The following is a 24575-nucleotide window of genomic DNA, read 5'->3' on the forward strand; positions in this document are numbered from 1 at the left end:
AAAACTTGTGAATTATATGCGTTGAAAGACACCATGACAAATAATTGCATAAACACATTTCATGAAGCAAAAACTAAACCTCATGGCATTTAGCAAATGTGTTTTATTTGTGTTTGCGTAATCCATTAATGCAAATTGCATGTGTGCAAATGGACACATTTTCTCAAATCCATTGAATCTAACTATTGTGGTCTATTCCGTTTAATTCTACCACACGACAAGTTTACTGGCCGATTATGAGGGTTGTAATTAGCAGTTCCAATCAGTTCAGTCCAGTTCAAAGACTTAATAGAAAGAAAGCCTGCATTACGTATCTTGCACGTCAATAAGCTCTGAGATTATAGTCAAACTTATTACCTTTAGTATTGCATGAGCGACAGTTATCACTTTGCATGAAAGTGATAGTTTGAAGAGCATACAGACTCAGTCAATGGCTAGTTAGTAAGTTGAGATCTCTTTTTTATTGAATTTTAGTTATTTCTGAATAATTTTTTTACTCACTGCTATGAGCCTTTTAAGTTCATTCAGTATTCGTCTGCAGCGACCATGACTTCACTGCTTTTCCATCCAGGATGTTGGATCGCATTTTATTACTTTACTTTTTACGCCGATATTTGTGTTAAATCGTGTTACATAATAATCCAAATACTTACGCAGTTGTTCACCGTGTTAGCAAGCAATTTTTAAACGTGAATAACTTCATCCAGGATACAGGGAGCAAGTTTATAAATAAATCCGCAGACAGTAATTGAATGAGGCTGGTGATGGTACAGCTGTGAGTTGGCTACCGTTCATTATTATTTGATTTCTTGTTCTACTTTCACAAAATCAAACGGCCCATCGCTGTCCATCAACAGCCAAGCTGCTTGACAGCATGATTCCCGAGATGCAAATATGTGCCACACAGAGAACCCATTCCATTAGTTTTAGGCGTATACTCCCAATAGGTTCAAAACTCAGGGATAATTGACATAATTAAAAGCTTTATCCTGTGATTTACAGTGGTTTTGAAATTAGCAAAGCGGAATCTCATAAAAATTGTGCAATTTGTAGTATAAGGCTAAAAGTAAAGCTAATTATTTGTTTAATAAGCGGTCCACAATTAGGCCGATTGAACAAAAACATGTCGATTGAAACGACCAATGAAAAAATTTAGCTATGGCAATACATATTGCAAGTAAACGTTTGCGCTTTTAGTCTTATTATAGATAATTGTGTATCTCATTTTGAGACATAGTAGATATTATATAAAGTTAATTGAATGAAGCATACTGCCAAGTTCTAAAGATCTTAGTGAAAGTGTATGGACGATGTTAGATAACCATAACGTAACATATCAAAAAAAAACTTTCAACGATTGTATACAGCCTAACAAGATATTTAACTTCAGTATTCACAGGAATAATGCATGGGTGCAATACAATTACTAGCATATAGCTATTTACTCACTAATCAACACGGTAAAACTACTCAACGAACCCAACCAGTTTATCATGCAACTTTCGATTCAAAGCAGTAAGTTATTTATAGTCCTGGTGGACTTTCCACTATGACATGCGGAAAAAAAACCTGGGAGACCAAACAACAAAACAACAACACTATTTCCATTGTACCGATCGGACAATGTTGGTTATATCCGATAATCCGGAACCGGACTGAACAGCTGAACAACATGACAGGCGAAGGCTCGTGTTACGAAGCGGCTAGTGGTCGGCGGTTGCTAGTCTAGGCTAGCAAGCGTCATCTCATTGCTGATAATTGCAACAAGATTCAAATTTGTGTACATTTGCAGTAACGATTGAGATCGAACCGACCGAAGCGAAAAGGAAGGAATTCTCTCGGATCGGACCAGAAAGCGTTTGGAAGGTGACGGTGTGCAGTTTTCTTATGGTTATATATCATACATGTGTACGGTTGCCTTCGGAGTTTCCTTTTATGACACCTTTTCTTCTTTGTTGTGTCCACATAGTTTAAATTGAATGCTTCTCTAGTGTACTCCGGGTTTGGAGGAGGTTTATTTGTAGCTTATTATACTATCTTAATCTGAATATGAAATGGAATGCTTTCACCGTAGTAGATTGCATTAGGAATGAGGCTGCAAATGAAGGCGATCGTGCGTATAGCAAACTCATTCTGGTCGCAAGCGAAATATATCACTTTTTAAGGGAACGTCCAATAAATCATATCAATGTTTGCTGTTATGTTTACATAAATTATGGGATTACAACAAGCATGAATGTTAACGTACACGGTGCAAAATTAAACTATTATAATAAAAGCTTTGGCTTTCAGGAAGTTAACGGTGATTTCGAATCCACAAATGGATAACTAATTTCCGAAAGCTGATCGCAGAATATTTATCTTTTAAGCACTAGCCCACACAATTGTGTAGGTGAAAGTTTTGTAAAAAAGACTGTCTAAAATCAGTCACTTGATCCAAAAGAAAAAAGCCTAATAACGTTACCTGAATAATTACACTTCTTATTCCAATTGTTATAGGTATACGTGCTAGAAGTAGTTGTTGCATAGTAACAATTTTCCAAAAAATTGCGGAAAACGCGCCGCCCTTGAAGAGACGAACAACACCTTCGGAGTCGGTGTCGGAGTACTGTGCATTCCAACTAGTAAATAGCTCTTTTATTAGCTCTCGCCGATCACAACAGATTTTTCTAATAAAAAACTGTTCTTAATTTCGTAACTTTAACACATGTCAAACAACTGAATTGTGTTTTCTGCCGGATTGCAATAATTCCGAAATCAAATTTTTTTTTTACCCATCAAAAAACTATCTCAAAAAAATAAAGGCGTAATCCAACAGGGCTTCTCATATCGGTGGCATAAGATGAACAACATCACAGTGGTTGTTAACCTGTAATCCAGCAACTTGTATCCATACCTTCTTATGATATCAACCAAAATCCGAGCGACCATGTCAGCCTCGAGTGACAGTTCCCATAACAAGCGCGGTTCTTGACAGCTTGATAATTTATCAACCCAGTAAGCGATTGTAGTTCAACTTAGGAGCGGCTCACAACACCAGTTGATCCGCAGCGAGTAGCTGAATTATGAAATGTGTTTTCTCGGATAAGATGGTAGCCCCATCATAAAGCAGCTCACCTAAATCAAATTACTACGGATCAGTCCCGATGAGTTAGAACCCCGAATGTTCGACATCGTGGCACTGCAGGAAATCTGTCGCAAAGGCGAGATGGTGTCGAGGATCCGAGACTAGACCCAATTCTATCAGAAAGGTGAAGCGTCCCGCGAGCTGGAAACGGGCTTGGTGGTGATGGATAGAATGCAGGATCGTGTGATGGATTGGCAGGCAGTCAACGAGAGGATGTAGGGTACGGATGGGTATTTCTAGCCCACTAAGCGGTAGCCTGAACAATATTCAGGAAGTACGTTGAAACTATATTTATTCGAGACAAGATTTTTATACCAGTTGATAGAATATTATTTACTGAATATCGGTGTGTACTTTGATTTTAATGAAACGCTACAGAATTTGAGTTATAGTCGCGAGAAATGATGAAGTTTATGCGGCTAAATTGAGCCTATTTTCTATAGTGGTGTCTGTGTTTTTTAAATCCGACGGGCTGAAATAGCCTGCACAGGGATTAGATGCTTTACAAAAACAGATCAAAAGAGACCGATGGATAACGTTTCGGTATTGCCTACATTCCGGGCTAATTGAAGATAATTAGTTTTGCAGTGACAACAGCTTGTTGCTATGCCTAACTGGCTATGTCAACACGATAGAAGCTTTTCAGGCGTTTCAGGCCTCATATATCGGTAGTAGTGTAAATAACGCATCATATGCTGGAATTAAAAACAAAATGCTGCTAATGGCTAGTGAATGAAAATTGATTTATATTTTCATATCAGAGGGGAATTTTTGTGTTCTTCCGTGATAAGTAGAATTGTTCTGTGATAGCATATTCACAGCTGTTTAGTTTCTAGAATAAGTAAACGTGATCATAATTGTGTGTTTTCCAAACCATTATCAAGAGGAGATACGAGTTTATTGAATAAAATTTAGCATATTACATTTTTATGAAAATACTTATAACACATTAAAGCCTATGAGTGCTACATTCTTTTCAGTATTACTATATAGCGGCAAAGTTTTTATTTGGGAAAGTGTAACCAAAAAAGGTAATGTATGCCGAAATTAGTAGCGTGCTGGGAATACCCTCCCGTACCCTATATGTTAAGGATAAAATGCCGTTGCTTCAACCACACCGTCATAAACGTGCACTATATATATGAAAATAGACATAACGATGAGAAGGAAGCGTTCTATGCGCAGTTGCAGGTGACGTACGGGTACGACAGTTGTTCACCACGGAATATCAGGATCATAATCCCGGATATGAACGCCCACGTTGGTAGGGAAGTGCTGGTCTTTACAGACCATGGTCTGCTCACCTACTCGAGCGATAACGGCTCGTGAAGCATCAACTTTAGATCTTTGCAAGGCTTGCTAATCAGAAGCACTTTCTTTCTCCGCAAAGATATACATAAGGCCACCTGGAAATCACCTGATCGACGACCATTAAACCGGTTTTCTCGAATATCACCAATATAAACTCTCTACGGATATGTAGTAGTAGTACAAGTGCGCTCAAAACTATCGACGATGCTCTCCTCACGAAAAAGCCAACTCGGCTGATTAAAGCTGCTCTGGAGCGAGGGACGTACTACGTGCGTATTTCAGGGGTTTCTCGAGTCTCTAAGAATTGTACAGAGGGTTGCGGCAAAAGGATGGACTGTCTTATACGTTTTTGAACATCACTTTTTAAGGGGTAAGCCAGCCGTCGTATGTTCGAATCTCGGCTTGGAGAGACTGTTAGAGTCAATAGGATCGTTGAACTGGCTCCGCAATTGTCTTGTAGTCTAACAGCTGGCTGCGAAGTCTGTCGTATAAAAACGGAAGGTCAAGTTTCGATAACGGAATATAGCACCTAGACTTGGCTATGCTTTTTTATTTAAGGGGTGAGCCGCTCAATTAGCTACGAGGTACGATGTTGGTCTAACAAACCAGTCGTTGAATGTTCGATTAGATAGAGTTAGTAGGATCGTTGCGCTAGGCCCGTAATTGTGTTGTACTCTAACAGCCGGCTGCGAAGTCTGTCGATGAAGGAGGTTAAGTCAAAGAAAGACGTTTGAGCCCAAGGCTTTGCTTATTTAGCATGTAGCAAGCACTACTTAGAGAGATTCCCATCGTACAGAGACGAAAAGATCGTAGACATTCAAATGATGAAAAAGTGATTTGTTTCTTGCGTTTCTGGCAAGCTGGGCGACTACGGTGAGCAGTTCACTTCGTGAGGATGTCGGCCAATAACGCGGTAAAATCTGTTCTCTTTGAATCCATCCATATCCATTGAATTTGGTCCTCACGAGCTAAACAGCTCACCGTAGTCTCCCAACTTGCAAGTAATACCAGAAACAACACTCTTTTTCTTCGTCTGAATGTCTCTACTCCCTCTCTCAGTACCCCTTGTTGTCCTTCAGCCACCTATAAATCTGTCTTCTTTTCATTAATCCTTAAAAATCTCCTTTTTCAGAAACCCGCCATCCAGCCACCTGTACAAATGCTTTTGGTCCAAATGCAAGAGAAACGCATTTTTTACCCATTTGAACCTTCTTCTATCCTTGTAAGAAACCTTCTGCCCGTTTGTTAACCCCCCTGCGCTGATCCTTTTATGTCAAACAACATGTGTGCCAAATTTGATAAAGATACGTCCAGTCGTTCCGGAGTCATGATGGAGAATACATTCATACTCTCAACCCCTCCTTTTGGTCCCCGTCCAGTCAGCTCATCCTTCTGTCACGTAGCCTCTTTTTGCTCTCTAAAAAATCCTATAACGGAAGAGAAGCACAGTCGTTTTCCATATATCTCTCCTCGGTGCACCCCACTGTCCCTCTATTGCCCTCTCTATACCCCTCTATACTCTCGCTGTCTTGTCTCAAAGCCATTTGCGCAACTGCAATCGGTCTAAATGCAAGAGAAACGCAACTCCTTTTATTTATTTGGATCTTCCCTCTTGTTAGAAACCGCCCATTTCCTTTTTTTTTGTCAACCCCTTTGCACTGATTCTTTTATGTCAAAAAATATGTGTGCCAAGTTTTATGAAGAACCGTCCACGGTTTCCAGAGTTATGGCGGAACATACATCCATACTCACGAACCCCTTGTTGGCTCCTTCCCAGTCAGCTGTCTTCCTGTCATGTTGCCAATCTTTTATCATTTACTTCTTATATAACAGATAGCTATAATCATTCTGAGCAAACTGATGCAGTTTATTTTGACCTAACAGCAGCATTCGGTAGCATTAACCACGAGATTGCCATAGCCAAACTAGAAAAAGCTAGGATTCGGCGGCAGAGTTATCAGTTGGTTACGTTCGTATCTCACTGGCCGTCGGCTGACAGTGCAAGTTGGTGATAATTATTCTGATGAATTTTCTACTCCATATGTAATTCCCCAAGGCAGCCACCTAGGACCGTTGATATTCAGTCATGTTGAGAAACATGAGATGGTCGCCAATCGCTATCTTGTCGAGTGCTGATGTATTTGATATACGACACGACATACTTTACTAATGCTGAAATGTCCCTTGATAGGAACCGGTTCCGGATTCAAAGTGTCCCCCCGAAACCGGATGGTGCGCGCCATGGCTCGTAACTGCGGCAAAGTAACTGGTATATCCACAGTCGATGACAGGGTTACAAAAATCCATAAATTTCAAAGAAATTTTAACTATTTGGCAACTTTATCTAAAAAAGTCATGTCACGGTCCCTCAAGGAACTCCGGAATAACTCCGGGGCCATAAGACATATGACCATTATCTATAAATATTATGAAAATAGAAAAGATTTTCGGGAAATCCCCCAAATTTGATAAAAAATATTGAAAAATAAAAAAGTTACGACCATCTTAGTGAATTTTGCGGTGCTAAAAATGATGTAGACCTTAGAGGGGTTGATAGAGTTGCAGGAGGTTTTGACTTCAATTTGTCCAGAGAAGTGATCAAGCGTAATATTAAGACAATTCTAATTAATTCAAATATCATTAGGGCATAGTGATAGCCTGTTGATAATAATGTAATAAATTTCTGATTTTTTACATTATAAATTGAAGCGCTGTAACTAATTTTAATCAGCCGGAACGTATTTTAATCACCAAGCTGCTTTCTTAAACAATGCTTAATTTTGCTAATGTATTGCAAACTTGTCCCAAATTATCACTGTTATAACCTTGCGAGCATGACTTCAAATGACGCAAGCGCTCACATGTCTACTACAATATGGAGTTTCTTTCGGCATTGCAGTCTTAATGTTATGTGAAAATATGGTAAGGAAAAATTCAGTGTTGAGTCTTAAAAATGCCACTATTAGTGCTCAAACTAGCGAGGTGGAAATTTTCTTCATTTTTCTTCTTTCATTTTTAATTCATCATATTTCTGTCGAAAACACAGCAAATTGTGTTAGTATGAATTGAATCTATGGTAAAGTAACCCAAGATGATCTTTTTATTGTCCTGAAAATATGAACAAAATACTGCATTTTAAGCAAATTGTTTTCAACAAATTAAAATAGGCGACCCCTGATTACTCTATTCTTTTCTTTGCCAGAAATATCGGTTTCAATGCAGGTAAAAATAAAACACGCTTGAGTTCTCAAAACTTTTGGGTAGCGTTTCGACAAGCGGGAAGGAGCTGTGCCCCATAGCGTAAATAGATAATTTTTAAATATAAAAAAAATATTACCTGTTAAGCAAATTTTCATAAAATAGGGGAAATGGTAAATGCTACAGTAATAGTGGGATTATGTTGAAGGAAAGTATTTAAATACAATTTGAATGCTCAATTTACCTGTTTACAATTGAATTCTATGATAATATGGTGCACCATAATGTTGGCTTTAAACACATACGTTGATCTGTGCTCCTAAAATAGTGGTAATGTTCCTCAATGGTTTGTTACGAATTCCTTAAACAATTGCACCTTAATGGTCTCCTCAAAAGGAATTTGTAATACAACACCAACAACCTTAATTTTAACTGTGCACCTTAGATAAAACTGTTAACAAATATATGTTTAACAATCGAAAATTGAAATTCTCTCTAAATTCAAAAATCTGCTAAAATTAAGGAAAGTTTCGAGTTCCCACTATTACTGGTACATCTACTTTACTAAAAATCGGAAGTAGATTAAATAAAGTGTAGATATATAATCGGTAAACCATTGTACCTGTGTTTTGTGGCAACTTCAAATCTAAAATGATAACAACCAAAACATATTAGTTTGGATTTCGCAAACATAAAATAAATATGATCGTTCAATTCAAATAACTGATTACATGCGTATTTTAAAGGCATAAATTAAAATTCTCCTTGAAAAATCAGGGGGGTTGTGTACAAGACACGACCGCATATATAGGTGACGCAGGACTACGTAAGTTTCTTTGTAGTGATAGTAGCATGTATTCATGCTTGCAATCATTCGATTCTTCATGCATACATGGTATATGCAACATATCTACATGCTACATGCGTTGTATGTAACATTTTTCAAAGTAGTAACATTGCATACGTTCAATTCTCAAAAGATTGTGCATTTGAAAACAATTTAACAAAATCAAGAACACAAACTATTACTTTCCTGCTACCTTACTGAAATTAAAGATTGTTTTTATTATCCATGGTTTCCCACGTTGAAAGGATTTTACCAGTTCAATCCTATTTTATCAACAGCATATCTTTTCACTACACTTCTAATGAAACGGCGAGCATGCGTATTCATACAGAGCCGTATTATAACCGAACACTACAGCTGTAGCACATTTTTCCAACACAGATATCAAATTCACCGAGGTTTAATCGTCACGCAGTAAAGAATTTGCGATCTGTTGGGACAGCGAACTTGTGTCATTTTTTCTGTCACACTTCCCTAACACAGACATCAGAGTGGACTAGGTTTAATCGCGTTCGTAAGAAATCTGTTGGCACGAGGGGGTTTTGTCACTCTTTCTGGCGTACTTCCCAAGCAAGGACATCAAAATGGTCTAGGTTGAACCGCGGTGTTAAGAAATCTTGTTGAAATGAGGAAGCTTTGACACTTGTTTTGGCTTACTTCCCAAGCACAGATAGCAAATTGGTATAGGTTTAGATCATCGTAAAGAATCTTCCAACCAATCACGAAGCGAGAATTCTGGTAAAACATAGGTTCATTATTTTCAATTTTTCAATAGTTCAACATCAAGAATCCATACTTTTCTTCATTTGGGTCAATTCTTAGAAGATTTTCCGATCTATTGGTGTAAGAATATTGAAAATCTATCGGAAAACCGCTGAGCTATTAGCGCTCAAAACCTTTCATTTTTCGTGACGCTCGCATTTTTTGATTTTTTGGAATGACACCCTATCGCAAAACTTGCCGTAAGACATAGTCCTACGTCAAAAAAACCTTAGGCTTAAACATCCTTTCTAAGACTCCTAGAAATTTTGAATGAAATATGTCCTATTTGACGGATATCACAATTTGAGCTAGTCCGCAAGTACTACCGCCTACAAGTTGCGTTAGTCCGCTATAAAATCCTTCTGCCTTCCACTGCGAGGTACACATACGTATACGTATCACACGCCTAAAGGTAGGCACCTACCATAAACTACCCTCAGTGCCGGCCGGTTTCACTTCACTAAACCGATGCCACAAATCAAAACCATTTACTGCGGACACCATCGCCATCGGCTCTCCGATGTTTTGCCGGTTGCAGACGCAATATTGTACGCAGTTGAAACTAGTTTTGTTTTCCGTCCTTGTCGGCGACAGGAAAGCACCCAAACAAATCGAGAAAACCAGTTCACCATTCCAGCTGGTTCAGACTGACGATGGCTCAGGTACCACCGATGAATAATCTATATTCTAGAAAGAATTGTCAACCGGTGTAGATAAATCAAGTGTCGAGTAGATAAGCGATAAAATACCGTGTGTGTGTCTTCACATGTTTGACAATGAAGCAAAGGAGTTGTTGAGAGAATGTGACAAGACTTCATGTTAAATTTACCGTTGCATTTTCACATGGCAAAATTTAAATAAACTACCTTAATAAAATAAATTTATAATTGCCAAGCTGCTTGTACATTCATAGGTCGAAAACTGATTCGCTGTTCTGTGTTGTATCTAGTCTAACCGCAACGTGCAATGGAAAGTAACCGACGGGTAGATTTGCATTTTTCCGTTTGAGTAATTAATTTAAACTAATACTGACGATTATATGACTCAAAAGAACAGCGAATCAGAGTCACGGTATGAAGTTGATCCTTTGAAATTGTTTAGGTAATTCCCCAGATACTAAAAATCGTGACCAAAGATGCTATTATTGTCAACTAAAATTGTTTGTACCTCATTAACACGTACAACGAAGTTACACAAATGATTTTCAAAGAAATCTCTTACTCTCACTACCTATGCATAATGACAATAACGCTAGCTAAAATAATCGTGAAAATAACATCTTTATGAGCTGTCTATTTGCGGAAATACGCATCGTTGCAATTAGCCATATCAGGTCGAGGAACATTAAAACAACTTCAGAGAAATTTAACGACCAATTTGCTCATTAAAACGCGTACACATGCGTACCGCCCTCTAGAAGGCCATTGCCCTATCACGCAGCCAATCAGTCTCTAGTTATTCAATTTTCTTTCCGCGCTGAGGTTGTATCACTTACCACTCATATTATTTTATTCATTCATTTATCTGTGTAGCAACACAATGTTGGATTCTCTCACCTGTAACGAATCAGAAAAAGAGGCAATAATTAATGACTATCCGACAATCAATAACTACATGCACAGTGAACATTTGTCACACATATTGAACCACAAATCATTAATCTCGGACTAACGTTCTTTTATTTTTTGCTTTCAGGTGATGACACAGGTCTGGACTATTTGCGGACGAATCGTATAAACATAACGAGCGTAGCGCAGCACTGGGTTCGAAGTTGGAAGACGTTCGAACAGCCGTATTTTCCGTCTTGACAAAGTGAGCTATGTTCCGTCGCACTCAGAGCCAGCATCGCACAGGGGCTACTAGTAAAAATTGGAGAAAGGATCCAAATTCTTGACGATTAAAGTGAAATCGAACTGGCGAAAGCAGCAGTCCTGCACACTAATCTAGCACTCATCTGTTTCTCTTTATGCAATACAAGCTGTCCTAAATCGTTTCAGCAATGGTATTCAATGTACTCATAGCTTCATCTGTGATCAAAACAGCCACCGTGGTCGGCTCTAGTCTATGGCTGATACCGTTCCTGCTGGGAGCGATATCATACTACCGGTACGATCGTGTCGATCCTGAATCTCGCGTCATCGATCAGCAGGGCTTATATTCCGAGTATGATTTTATAGTCGTTGGAGGTGGTTCGGCGGGTGCCGTGGTAGCGAACAGACTTACCGAAGTGAGTCGATGGAAGGTTCTACTACTGGAAGCCGGTCCGGACGAGAACGAAATATCTGACGTTCCATCGTTATCTGCATATCTGCAGCTCAGCAAACTAGACTGGGCCTATAAAACAGAACCAACCAACCGAGCCTGCTTGGGAATGGTGAATAATCGTTGCAACTGGCCTAGAGGCAAAGTACTCGGCGGTTCCAGTGTACTGAACTATATGATTTACGTGAGGGGGAATAGGAATGATTTCAACCACTGGGAGTCACTGGGGAACCCCGGTTGGGGCTACGACGACGTGCTGCAGTTTTTCATCAAATCAGAAGACAATCGTAACCCATATCTTGCCAAAAACCCCTACCATGGTACGGGAGGATTGTTAACAGTACAAGAAGCGCCATGGCATACACCTCTGGTGGCAGCGTTCGTTGAAGCTGGCACCGAAATTGGATATGAAAACAGAGATATTAACGGAGCCCAACAGACTGGGTTCATGATTGCTCAGGGAACTATTCGACGAGGTAGTCGATGTAGTACAGCAAAAGCGTTTCTGAGGCCAATTCGGTTAAGAAAAAATTTGCACATCGCTATGAACTCGCATGTTACCAAACTACTAATTGATCCTATCACTAAACGAGCGATGGGTGTCGAGTTCTTCCGACAGGGGAAACGACATTTTATTAAGGCTAAGAAAGATATAGTTATGTCCGCAGGGTCAATTAATACCCCGCAAATTTTGATGCTGTCAGGTATTGGACCAAAGGAACATCTAGATGAAGTGGGCATTCAAACTTTGGTAGACCTTCCCGTCGGCAAAAACATGCAGGACCACGTTGGAATGGGCGGCCTGACTTTTCTGGTTGATAAACCAGTAGCAATTCTGCAAAATCGTCTGGAGGCCGCCTCGGTTACGATGAACTATGTCATCAACGAGCGAGGCCCGATGACCGTGCTCGGAGGACTTGAAGGCGTAGCCTTCGTTAATACCCCGTTCGCAAACCTCTCTCGAGACTGGCCCGATATACAGTTCCATATGGCACCGGCTTCATTGAACTCCGACGGTGGAGCACGTGTAAAGAAAATTCTAGGTCTGAAAGAAGATCTCTATAAAGAAGTATTTCACCCGATATCCGACACGTATAGTTGGACAATTATGCCGCTTCTTTTGCGTCCTCGATCGCGTGGTTGGGTTCGCTTGAAATCGAAAAACCCTTTCCACTATCCGATAATGAATCCCAACTACTTCGAAGACCCATTTGATGCAATGACACTCGTCGAGGGTGCCAAAATAGCTCTGCGCGTGGCAGATGCCAAAGTATTCAAACAATTCGGTAGCCGAATACACCGGAAACCGCTTCCCAACTGCAAGCATCACAAGTTTCTTTCCGATGCCTATCTCGACTGTCAGGCACGCACCATCTCTATGACTATCTATCATCCGGTGGGTACCACAAAAATGGGACCAGAATGGGACCCGGAGGCAGTCGTCGATCCACGATTGCGTGTCTATGGCGTATCTGGACTGCGTGTTATCGATGCCGGCATAATGCCAACCATTGTGAGTGGGAACACAAATGCTGCTGTGATCATGATCGGCGAAAAAGGGGCAAACATGATCAAGGAAGACTGGCTGGGACATAGTTAGTAGACAAAACGTGTAGCTAAAACTAGATTGCCTTAGGAAATGTTTTTTTAATAGATAGTTAGGTAATAGTTGTTTTAGTTGCAAAATCTAATTAGAGCGAAAACTGTGTGCCATTTAGCGGTGAACTGAAGAATGATGAATGATATGTGTGAGAACATAATACGGTCGTCACGTGTAAGTCTGTAACTATTTTTTTTCTTTTACTGTTTGTGTATCGATGAGATTGTCAGTGCTTAAGGCTAACAACCCCGAAACTAGTTGTGTTACGAGTTGCTCTTGGTAGCGTAAGAACAAGTTTACACCAAAAAACGACGAATTGAATAATTACTCAATCGAAAGCCATACAGCTGTTTTACTTATATCACATATCCCTTTGTTGTGTCAGATAAATGAAATGGAAGGAATTACTCCACACAACTACTAACCTAAATTTTTAGATAATTGAGCCTAAATAATGGCTATACAAGTTTTGCAAGACGAAAATCTATCCTTCACTCCCTTATTTACTTGAACTGGGTGAATAATGTAATAAGCCGACTTAAAAATTTGTCTCAACCAATCAGCTTTTTTGCAAACGATAAATCAATGTATTCTTAATCAATTTGACTATGAAAAGAATGTCTCTTGCAAATTATCACAATGCAGTCCATTAGTTGCGCCTTTAGAGCAAAGAATTTGATTTTTGATAAAGAAAAATAAAGTCACTGTCAGCCAAAACCTGAGAATGTGATAAACCACTTAGACCGGTGCGCACCGCAAAGGTTAATGGGTAAACCTAATTCACGAGTTTCGCCTTATTTTAAGGCTTCATTAGAGGGAACAAATGTCCAAGCTAGAGAATCTACATTTGGAGCAACTGCTCGATTTTGTTAGTTATCAGGTGTGTCGGTGGCGCCATGTGCACACATATATGTGGTTCTCTGTCAGCCAAGTTTAGATTGGTGATACTTAGACCAGGTGGTGCCGATAACAATTAATTTGGAATTTAAATTTAACTTCTACAAAGCTAAAAGGGTATAATATATGATAAGTTGATGAGTTTTGCGAAATTTCTAAACCAACGTTTGGAAACCAAGGAAGTTATGATGTGCAAAAAAATAAACAATACATTTTAATAATGCTTGGTTCACAAAAAAGTAATTTATTCATTATTTAATTTATTTCGGTATTTAGACAAAACAAAAACATTTAGACAATTTCGTTGCTTAGTTATACAAGAATCCTAGCAAATTAAAAATTTTTAGCTAATTTTTAGTAGAAGGAATGCACTTGTTTTTTAATGTTACACATTAGTTTTTGGACAACATTGTTCCTTCGATGCTTTTTTACATTTCTCCAGTTCATTTTACTTTCCAGTTCAAAAGCTTTCTTGCAATTTGAGCTTTGAGCGATAATATTTTAGTAGTACAGTAATTAATTTAACCCTCGCATAGTCATCACCGCAAGTCGGTTTCAACCTGATCGAGCCATCTGGCACGTTGGGCTTCCCTATTCCTAGTGCCGAGGAGGGTTCCTGAAGAGAACGCGACGTGACCGGCACACCGTAGTCTCCAAACTTTCGCAAGGTGCACGAAAGGAATCTCTCCAAGTAGTGCCGGCAGCTCATGGTGCATACGCCAACACAATTCTTCGCTTTCCGTTCATATTCCGCCAAAAATAATCCGCAACATCTTTTGTTCAAATACGGCAAGTGTACGTATGTCTTCCGTAAGCCAGGTTACCACAATTCCAGCTTGAATGCATCGTTGAATCTCTTTACTCGCATTATTGTCGATGGTAACCAGAGATCCCAACCATACGAACTCATCAATCAGAACGAGTTCATCGCCGTTGCCTCTTCCTATTTGGTTTTGGTTTCGACGCATTGATTTGTAACCCAATCCTCGTAGCCTCCGTTTTTAGTCTGAGATAGATTACCTCCATCATCCTAAAGTTCCTAGTAATGATATCGAGGTCGTCTGTGAAGGTTAGTAGTTGACTACTTTTGCTGTAGATTCAATAGTGATGTTAAATTATATACAGGGCAGTCTATCCCCTTGACGCAACCCTCTGTGCGATTCGAAGGGACTCGAAAGTGTCCCTGAAACCCACACGTAGCACATCATTCACTCCAAAGTAGCTTAGATCAGCCGTGTCTGTCTGTCTGGAAAGTCGTTCTCGTGCATTATCTGCCGCGGTAATTACATTGGGGGTCAGTCCCGGTGTAGTGGTTAGCATTTACGCCTCTCACACCGAGGACCCGGGTGCAAATCCCAATCCCGGAGAAGTCACGAATGACTCAAGCTATTAAAGTGACTATGATCTATAAAAAAATCTAACTCCTCCTAGATTCCTAACAGAGCTCTAGGTATCAGACTGCTCCCTTTTCACACAGCAACTGGGCCACCACCTAGGTAATTCGATATGCTTCAATTGAACTTACTTTACTATACATTGCAGCAAAATGTCACTTATTTTGAGCATAGTGCAATCACTTCCTAAAGCGATCTATAATACCTCCGTTACCTAGTTAAAACTTTGCAAACTGCTTTAGTTTTACCATTTACATATTGCCGCTTTTGCGACGCATATTAATGAATAAACCGATATCCTAGTGAGCTTGTACTACCGTAAGCTGTACAAACAGGATATTACCATCATAGTCTTCGAGCACGACTTAAATATACTTAAAGATATTTCAGTCGTGGTCTTCGAGTAAGAGTCATAAGCTTAAAAAAGACAAAACACAGCAGCTTCGAAGTTTTTTCGTCCAATTGTAACTCTCTAAAAAAGCGAAGGTTAAGCTAAGATGCAAACATTTTTATTTTTTTAGGGTGCTAATTTGTACTTTCCAAAATAAATTAAACGTATTTGGCTTTTGCAAGCAAAAAGAAAACAGATAGCAAATTGTCATGCATCACTATAGTTGCCATTGCAACACCAAAAGGACAAACGTATAGTTTACAAGTTACTCACAGTACTCGTGGAAGTACCTGTGAAAGCTATCTGTTGTAGAAATCCCCAGTTGGTGACGCATTCATAAACATATCGGTTCAATAATGGATGAATAATGATGCAGTAGAGGAGCTGCTAATTACATAGCTTCTTCACGTAATTAACCGTTTAGTGTAGGGCTAATTCATGTCTGGCAATTAAGTGTTAGAGCATCGGCCACATTAGAGCACGGAAGGTCGTTTGTAACCAGTAAACTAACTAGCAATAATCTGTTGTAACATCTTCCCTCAGGTGAGGAGGGTAATATTTACACGTCGGAAATCATTGCTGCTGGACACCTGAGCAATAAATTGTGAAGATATTGCTGATTTCGAAATTGTATATTCCGTACAACTAAGGTCGATCGATTATGGAAATATTTTGTGCGATTCATACCATACACGATCATAACATTTAATTTTTTATGTTATTTTTATTTCGTGATATTTATTTTCTAAAATATTGTACCTATAAAATATGAATACTGAAAATGATTGACTAAATCAAAGCAATCAAGTGCTGGGGTCAGTCCCAGCGTAGTGGTTAGCATTCACGCCTCTCACGCCGAGGAACCGGGTTCAAATCCCAACCCCGCAGAAGTCACGAATGACCCAAGCTGGTTAAAGTGACTATAAAACAAACAAAGCAATCAAGCACGAAAACGGTGTTAAATAAAAGTGCTATTAAAATTAATAATTTACATCTGCCTATTCAAACGAGATAAATTTCAAATTTCCAGCGAGTGTACTTGCTGGAATATAATCTGGTGACGCTTACTCTGCAGAATGAAAAGAGAATCTGTACTATATGGGTTTAGTAGTTTAATTATAACGAAAAACATTAGTGTTCCTGTCATTGTGTCTCAGAAATGGTAACGATTGAGTGCAAAAACTGTAGTAAATTACTTAATAACGAGAGTTATGTGATTGATATGAATTTAAACTAAGTGTTAGAAGCTATCGGATATGACAGATTGCCAGATCCGTTCATTCTCTGGATGATATCTTATCTGGATTCCATTTCATGCCAATCATGGTTATGTATACTGGAATAAACAATTAATAAAACAGTCAATCACTGTTCTAGGCGGTATCGTTTCATTGTGTTTCATGCTCGATTTTAATAATCACGAAAAACATTATCTTCGCCTCTAGCAGTATAATGTCTTGTGAACTTTTTCTTTGTACACTTTTTGTCATTTCACAGCTCTATATAGTAAGTCTCGGCTCCAAAGATTAAGGTGATTCAAAAAAAAATTAAAAAGTAGCTTTTCCTTTTAATTTTGCTATTTATTTAGTACTAGCTGACCCGACAAACTTCGTATTGCCACAAATTAACTTGTGTTCACACTTAAAACGTTCGGTAAAATTTTACCGAACTCTGAACAGCCGAATGTTCGGTAAAAACTTCGATGGTGCCAATCGACGTTTACGGATCGTTAGTAATCTTTGGCATCACAAAAAAATTTTACCGAACGTTCGGCTATTCTAAGTTCGGTAAATTTTACCGAACTCAGTACTTTTTTTAAGTGTGTTGTATATAAATCGTAAAGCTCGGATGGGCTTTGTCACCATCTCGAGTTTTGCAAGTTTCTGGGGAGTTCATGAGTGTTTCAATATACAAATTTTCCTCACAGTAAAGTAGAAAATAACTCCCCCAATTGCTTAGCCTGATAAAATGAAGCGGATAGCATTTAAATATTCGCCATCATTACAAATCATTTCACCGAATACCATTTTGCGGAACACCAATTCTCGGTTGACCATAACGCGGAATATAGAGTTTCGCAGAATACCATTTCGCGAAAACCTTACGCGGAATGTATCATTGCACGGAAAATCTTTTCGTAAAAAGTACCATTTCGCAGGGTTGACCCAACTGAAGCAAAGTAATAGAGGTCAGTAGATCTAGGAAAATAAATAAACCTAGATAGAGGTGATCTCTATGGGGGGCTGCCTCACCGCAGTGGCGGGGTGAGGGGTCTTAATTCATCATAGAAAAAATTCATGCCTCCAAAAACACTTTAAATAGCCAAATATGGTTCCATTTGATTGATGAATTCTCGAGTTATGAGGAAATTTGTATTTCAATTGTATAGGAACCCCCCCTCTCAAAGTGGGGAGGGGTCTCAATTCACCATAGAAAATATTCTTGTCTCCAAAAACACCCACATGTCAAATTTGGTCCCAGTTGATAGATTAGTTCTCGAGTTATGAGGAAATTTGTATTTCATTTGTATGCAAGCCCCCCCTCTTAAGAGGCAGAGGGGTCATAATTCCCCTCTTAAAGAGGGGAGGAGTCTCAATTCACCACAGGAAAAAAAATTTGCCTACAAAAACACCCACATGCTAAATTTGGTTCCATTTGCTTGATTCGTTTTCGAGTTATAAGAAAATTTGTATTTCATTTGTATTGGAGCTCCCCCTCCTAAAAAGGTAAGGGGTCTCAATTCATCATAGAAAAAATTCATGCCTCCAAAAACACCCACATGCCAAATATGGTTCCATTTCATTAATTAGTTTTCGAGTTATGAGGAAATTTGTATTTCATTTGTATAGGAGCCCGCCCTCCTAAAGTGGGGAGGGGTCTCAATTCACCATAGAAAAAATTCCTGTCTCCAAAAAGATCCACATGTAAAATTTTGTTCCATTTGCTTGATTAATTCTCGAGTTATGCAGAAATTTGTGTTTCATTTGTATGGGAGCCTCCCCCCCCCCCCTCTTAGTGGGCAGAGGGATCTCTAACCATCATAAGAACCTTCCCTGGCACCAAAAACCCCTACACACAAATTTTCACTCCGATCGGTTCAATAGTTTTCGATTCTATAAGGAACATAGAGTAGACAGAAATCCATTTTTATAGGCATAGATTTGTATGGGAGCCCCCCCCCCCTCTTAGTGGGAGGAGGGGTCTTTTGCCATCGAGAGAACCTTCAGTAGCCCTAGAAACCCCTACACGCAAATTTTCACGCCGATTGGTTCAGTAGTTTTCGATACTAAAAGGAACATAAGGACAGACAGACATACAGAAATCCTTTTTTATAGGTATAGATAGAAGATGATGATGCACTTTTATATGCCGTATATGATCGTTAATTACCGCAATTTCTCAATACTGAACGTTCAATTAATTAAATAATTATGCGTTTTTGCTGCTGAAAGAACTTGATTATTTTTATTGCAGTTGTTATTCAAATTATCGACGACAACAGTAAATTATAACGATCGGAATTCACAAATTGGAAGCATATAATTTCGAAGCAATCAAATTACGTACGTCACCTTCTTTCCCCTTAGGGAAAATTATCGGATTCTACTCACTTTCAGTGGTAAGTTCAATATCGTTCGATACAGTTGCGGAAATAACAAAAAGAGATACGTCTCACTTAATCGCTTGCAATTTCTTCGACCGATATGAAGGGCGTAACCATGTCGGTCCGGCAGTACGAAGGAACAAGTTTTACTCCGTAATTTTATCGCCACTCCAGCCAAGCTGTAGATGAAGAACTGATGTGACATTTCACCTTGACAGATGCTGAGGTCAAGCGCAGACCCGTATGCTCAACCAGATGTAAATACTTAAAAAGTGCTTACATATAAGAAAAAATAAAATAAAATCAAAAGAATAGTTGATTACGAAACCTTCGTTATAATGATTCAACATGCATTGATAAAACTCGGCATCGCTATTATCCTCTTTGACATCTTTTAAATTGTGAAATAAAACTTAGAAAAATCAAATTATCTGTATATAAACAACCTTAGATAGTAACGAGACACAAAGCTTTTGTTATTGTACTGTAAAAATAATGATCAATCTAAACAGATGCATACATTTGCCAGAAAAGCCTTCAGCCGAACATGCCAGTCTAACTGTTTATAAACCTTAAGCCACTGATCTGTGAATGAACGGTTCTAATCATATCCTTGTCGTTTACTACGGTATAAACTACGCATATGACCGGTTGGTTGTACGCTAAACAACGAACGTAAGAAAACACGACCGGCATTTCCTTAAACCCCCGGCTGCATCTTGCAAGTTGCAGCACGCGTTTATCGATATACATACGTACCGACCCGAGCACGAACTTTGTGGTAGTAGTTAGTTGCATTTAGTGCACAGGTCGACGGAAAGAGACGGCATGAATGCAACCCTCTAGATTCGATCTCCGAAGCGATCATTTTCCACTGCATTATTTCCAGGAGGCAGCATTGTTTAAATAAACGAAAGTACTGCCGGCGAGAACTAGTCTAATTGCAACCGTAGGACTGATCGGAAATTTGCGAGATGCACCAAGTGCTGCAATCGGGCGGGTGAATGAATACTGATTGATTGATGAGATGAATGCTGCTTTCGGAATATTGATCCTAGTTCTAGTGGGCTGCTGGTCAGCTCTGGCGCAAGATAGTATTGTGTCAATGATCGAGTTCCTGCAGGATGGTGGAAAACGATTGAACGACGAACTTCCGGACCGCAAAAACATCGACGAAGAGTATGATTTTGTGATAGTGGGAGCAGGATCGGCAGGATGTGCTCTAGCTGCGAGATTATCCGAAATTAGTGATTGGAAAGTTTTGCTCATAGAAGCAGGTGCAAATGAAAACCTACTAATGGACGTTCCGATGTTCGTGCACTATCTTCAAAACTATGACGTGAATTGGGATTATAGAACAAAGCCGAGCGATAAGTATTGTCTAGCGTTTAAGAATAACCAGTGTCGGTTCCCACGGGGTAAAGTCATGGGCGGATCTAGCGTTCTTAATTATATGATATACACCCGTGGGAATCGGAGAGATTTCGATAGCTGGGCGGCAGCCGGAAATGATGGATGGAGCTATAAGGATGTGCTGCCATATTTTCAAAAGTTAGAAAACAGTGTTGTTCCAGATGCATACGCAGGGTACGCGGGGAAAGACGGGCCGGTATCAGTTTCCTACGTACCTTATAAGTCTCCAATAGCCAAATTGTTTGTAGAAGCTGCGACCGAATCAGGGATTCCCTATGTAGATTATAACGGACCAAGTCAAATCGGAGTTTCATTTGTTCAAAGCTCAACCAAAAACGGTTATCGTGATAGTACTAATGTAGCCTATTTATATCCGCTTAGAAATAGAACTAACCTTCACGTCAAAAAGAAGAGCCAAGTTACCAAAGTTATCATAGACAAAGAAACCAAAAGTGCAGTGGGTGTGAAATTTTACTATAAACGCAAATATTACACGGTAAAGGCACGGTACGAAGTTATCTTGTCAGCTGGTGCCATTGGATCGCCACATTTGCTGATGTTATCTGGTATTGGTCCCAAGGCACATCTAGAGCACAAGGGAATCAAATCAATTATGGATTTAAAAGTGGGCTACAATTTCCAGGACCATACTGCTGCAGGAGCGCTCACATTTTTGGCCAACAACATTTCTAGCATGATGGTTGAACGAATGTTGAATCTCAAAAATTTCATGAATTATCAACTAAATCATGATGGACCATTTACGTCGATTGGAGGATGTGAAACGATTAGCTTTTTCGACTCTGAACATCCCGGTGACCCCGATGGCTGGCCCGACTTTGAACTACTCCAAATCGGTGGGACGATGGCTGGGGATCCATCTTTTGAGTTGAACTTCAACTATAAACATGACACATTCCAGAGAATGTTTGGCGACATACAACGAAACGGTCTAAGCGGATTCACCGTATTTCCTCTAATTCTCCGACCTCGCAGTAACGGACGAATCTATCTAAAAAGTGCCAATCCGTTTCGATATCCAGTAATTGAACCGAACTATTTTTCTGATCCCTATGATCTGGACATTTCTGTGAAAGCTATTCGAAAAGCTCTTGAAATTGTGAAACAGCCTGCAATGCAACGAATTAATGCTCGCCTGTTACCGATACCAATGCCAGGATGTGAACATTTGGAATTCAATTCCGATGAGTATTGGCGTTGTTTCACCAGACATGCCACCTACACCATCTATCACCACGTGGGCACATGCAAAATGGGTCCTCGGAAGGATCCGTCGTCGGTCGTTGATCCCAGACTGCGAGTGCATGGCATCAAAGGACTTCGAGTAGTGGACGCAAGCATAATGCCGAAAGTAACGGCAGGACATACCAATGCTCCTACGATTATGATCGCCGAAAAAGCAGCAGACATAATTAAAGAAGACTGGAATATGGTTCGACGATAGCGATGACTAAAGAAACGCAGCCTGTGCAAATACGAGAAAGGCATTATCATATGTGATTTAATCTATGCAAAAGACTGTAAATAAATAGTATTAGCAAATCTTATATTGCAATAGTGTTTTACTTCACATGATCTTGAAAATTTTACTGAAAATACGGGAATATTTTAGCAGCTGCCGTTCTAGATTATCGCCATGAAGAAGGCATAAATGCCATATTTCCTGTAGCGGAACCGTTGAATATAACGGCACGGTTGATTAACTCCGTAACCCGTTAAACTGACCGATCAACACCAAAGCCGCAGTAATTTACGACGGAACTCGCAGCTGCGTAAAACGGCGTGATATGCACAAGTCAGTAGCACCTTCAAGCGTTACGGGCTGCAGTCAGCAAGATGCAAATTAAATTTCCTGAACCGCATTAGCGAAATCTGGTTACTCCGCCTCCACAGGTTGTCGTCGGTGGAAAATAATGCGGTGACGCGGTTAGCTTTAGAGGGTCTAGTAAATTTCTAGAAACAGCCATTGTCGTTAAGCTGATTCTAACTCAAGGGTGGTTGATGACGTTGATGACTACTGCATTAGAATGCCGAATAGAACTCACTTTAAACAATGCAATGAAGGAAAATCATCTTCCGGGAAAATATTCACGACTGCAGGGCTGTTTTGTTCAGGTAGGGCACTTTGTGCATAAACAACAATACAGCTGTGTGTGGAAGGGCAGCAGAATTTAATGCTCTGTGCATTGCAATTGGCCGTGATCACGATCATCCCCCGGTAGCAGAATGTTTACTGCATTAATGCATTGTAAGTCCGATTTCAATCAGAAATTGCTAACTGGAACTATTGAAGCGCAAACGATTCTTGATAGAATCAGAAGGTCCATTTTAACGATTTTTTTTATAGCTGCAGGCTAAACGACGTGATTAGAATTGAAATAAATTAGAATGCATTGCCATCTGTTATAACCAGTTAGCCAATTATTCCCCAGGACTTAGAGAAACGACCTTATAATTATGATCTTTCACTATTGTAGGTATACCTATCTACAGGAGAAGAGGACTGCAATAAAACATCCATGAAACAGATAAATGTGATGTAATTTATTTGTCGGTGCAATAATTCGCTAAAGAGTATTACCTGCACAAATATAGCAAAACGGTTTGTCTCGATTCTTTTTGATTGGAATGAAATTTTCCTGATATGTTGGATACCACGCAAGGATTTTCAATTTCATTTTCAATTAAATTAATTTCATTTTCAATCAATTCATTTTCAATTAAACATAACTTTTTCATCTAGTGTAGCTTTTCAAAAGGGCGTGTTTAGCAATCAGATTTTTTTTTCCAAAAAATCATATCTTGAAAATTACTTATTTGATCGAAATAATGTCAATGAAAAGTTTCAAGGAAATTAAGCGTGTTTTCAGAAAACTAAACGAAAAAACTTTCCAAACCTATGATAAAAATCATAAATCGTATATTTTCTTAAATCATGCCAAAACAAAACAAACATGAAAGTCCCCTCCGATTTGCCTCATTCTCGTGAAGATAGCTTAAATTATACTCTAGAATCTGGCAAAGAGCTATTTATGAACCCTTTTTTTGTATTTTTTTAAATCTTTGAGATTTGACAAATTTTTCGAAAATAACCAAATCTAAAGTACCAATTCTAAGTTTGATTACGTTCCAATAGTGCTTTTCATGACCAGTTTCATAAAAACGCTGATAAAACTATGAACTCCGCCAGAACTTTCTGTTACCCGCTATAGAACTGCCCTCTGATCAAGTGGCTCAGTACTCAGAATGTTTTCATTACCTCTATAAGAATCAGTTTATAACCTCAAGTAAACGTATCACTCTTCTTCTAAAACCACTTGGTTTTACTAGCACTTTGTAAAGGTTTTATAGCGATATTAATCATTACCTCTGGTTTTATATACGCAATACCAAGAGGATATGAGTCAAAACACACTTGTAGCTATAAAACCGTAATAAAACTGTCAATAAAGCAAATTTATTGTGGTTACTAATATTACCATGATAAAACTAGTTGACTACATCACGGCACTTATAAACGTGTGCGTAGCAATACAATATAGCGCACCAATCAAAATTGATCTTATTACGGTTGCTAATCAAACCGCAATAAATCTGTTAGTTAAATAGAGCTATTAAAACGGTATCACCCTGATTAATCCACAATTCCATACCGAAATCATTTTGTATCCGAGGCCATATTGCCATATTCTATTTTGTTTTAGCTCGCAAACAAAAATTCATCAAAGCAAAGTGTCTTGCAGAAAGA

General features: G+C 39.1%; 2 protein-coding genes across 7 annotated transcripts in view; one reads left to right on the forward strand and one right to left on the reverse strand.

Moving 5' to 3' along the window:
* LOC128741256 (uncharacterized) overlaps positions 1–23328 on the forward strand; it is a 43589-nt gene extending 20261 nt beyond the window's left edge. The window contains exons 3-4 of the mRNA XM_053836932.1: positions 10941–13102; positions 20458–23328. Of these exons, the coding sequence (XP_053692907.1) occupies positions 11245–13102; positions 20458–22271 (3672 nt within the window). The 5' untranslated portion in view covers positions 10941–11244 and the 3' untranslated portion in view covers positions 22272–23328. The remainder of the gene's footprint in view (positions 1–10940; positions 13103–20457) is intronic.
* LOC128741252 (flotillin-2) overlaps positions 1–24575 on the reverse strand; it is a 366737-nt gene that overhangs the window by 278848 nt on the left and 63314 nt on the right. The window lies entirely within an intron of this gene.

Source organism: Sabethes cyaneus, chromosome 3 (assembly GCF_943734655.1).
Source record: "Sabethes cyaneus chromosome 3, idSabCyanKW18_F2, whole genome shotgun sequence".
NCBI classification, from domain to species: Eukaryota; Metazoa; Arthropoda; class Insecta; order Diptera; family Culicidae; genus Sabethes; species Sabethes cyaneus.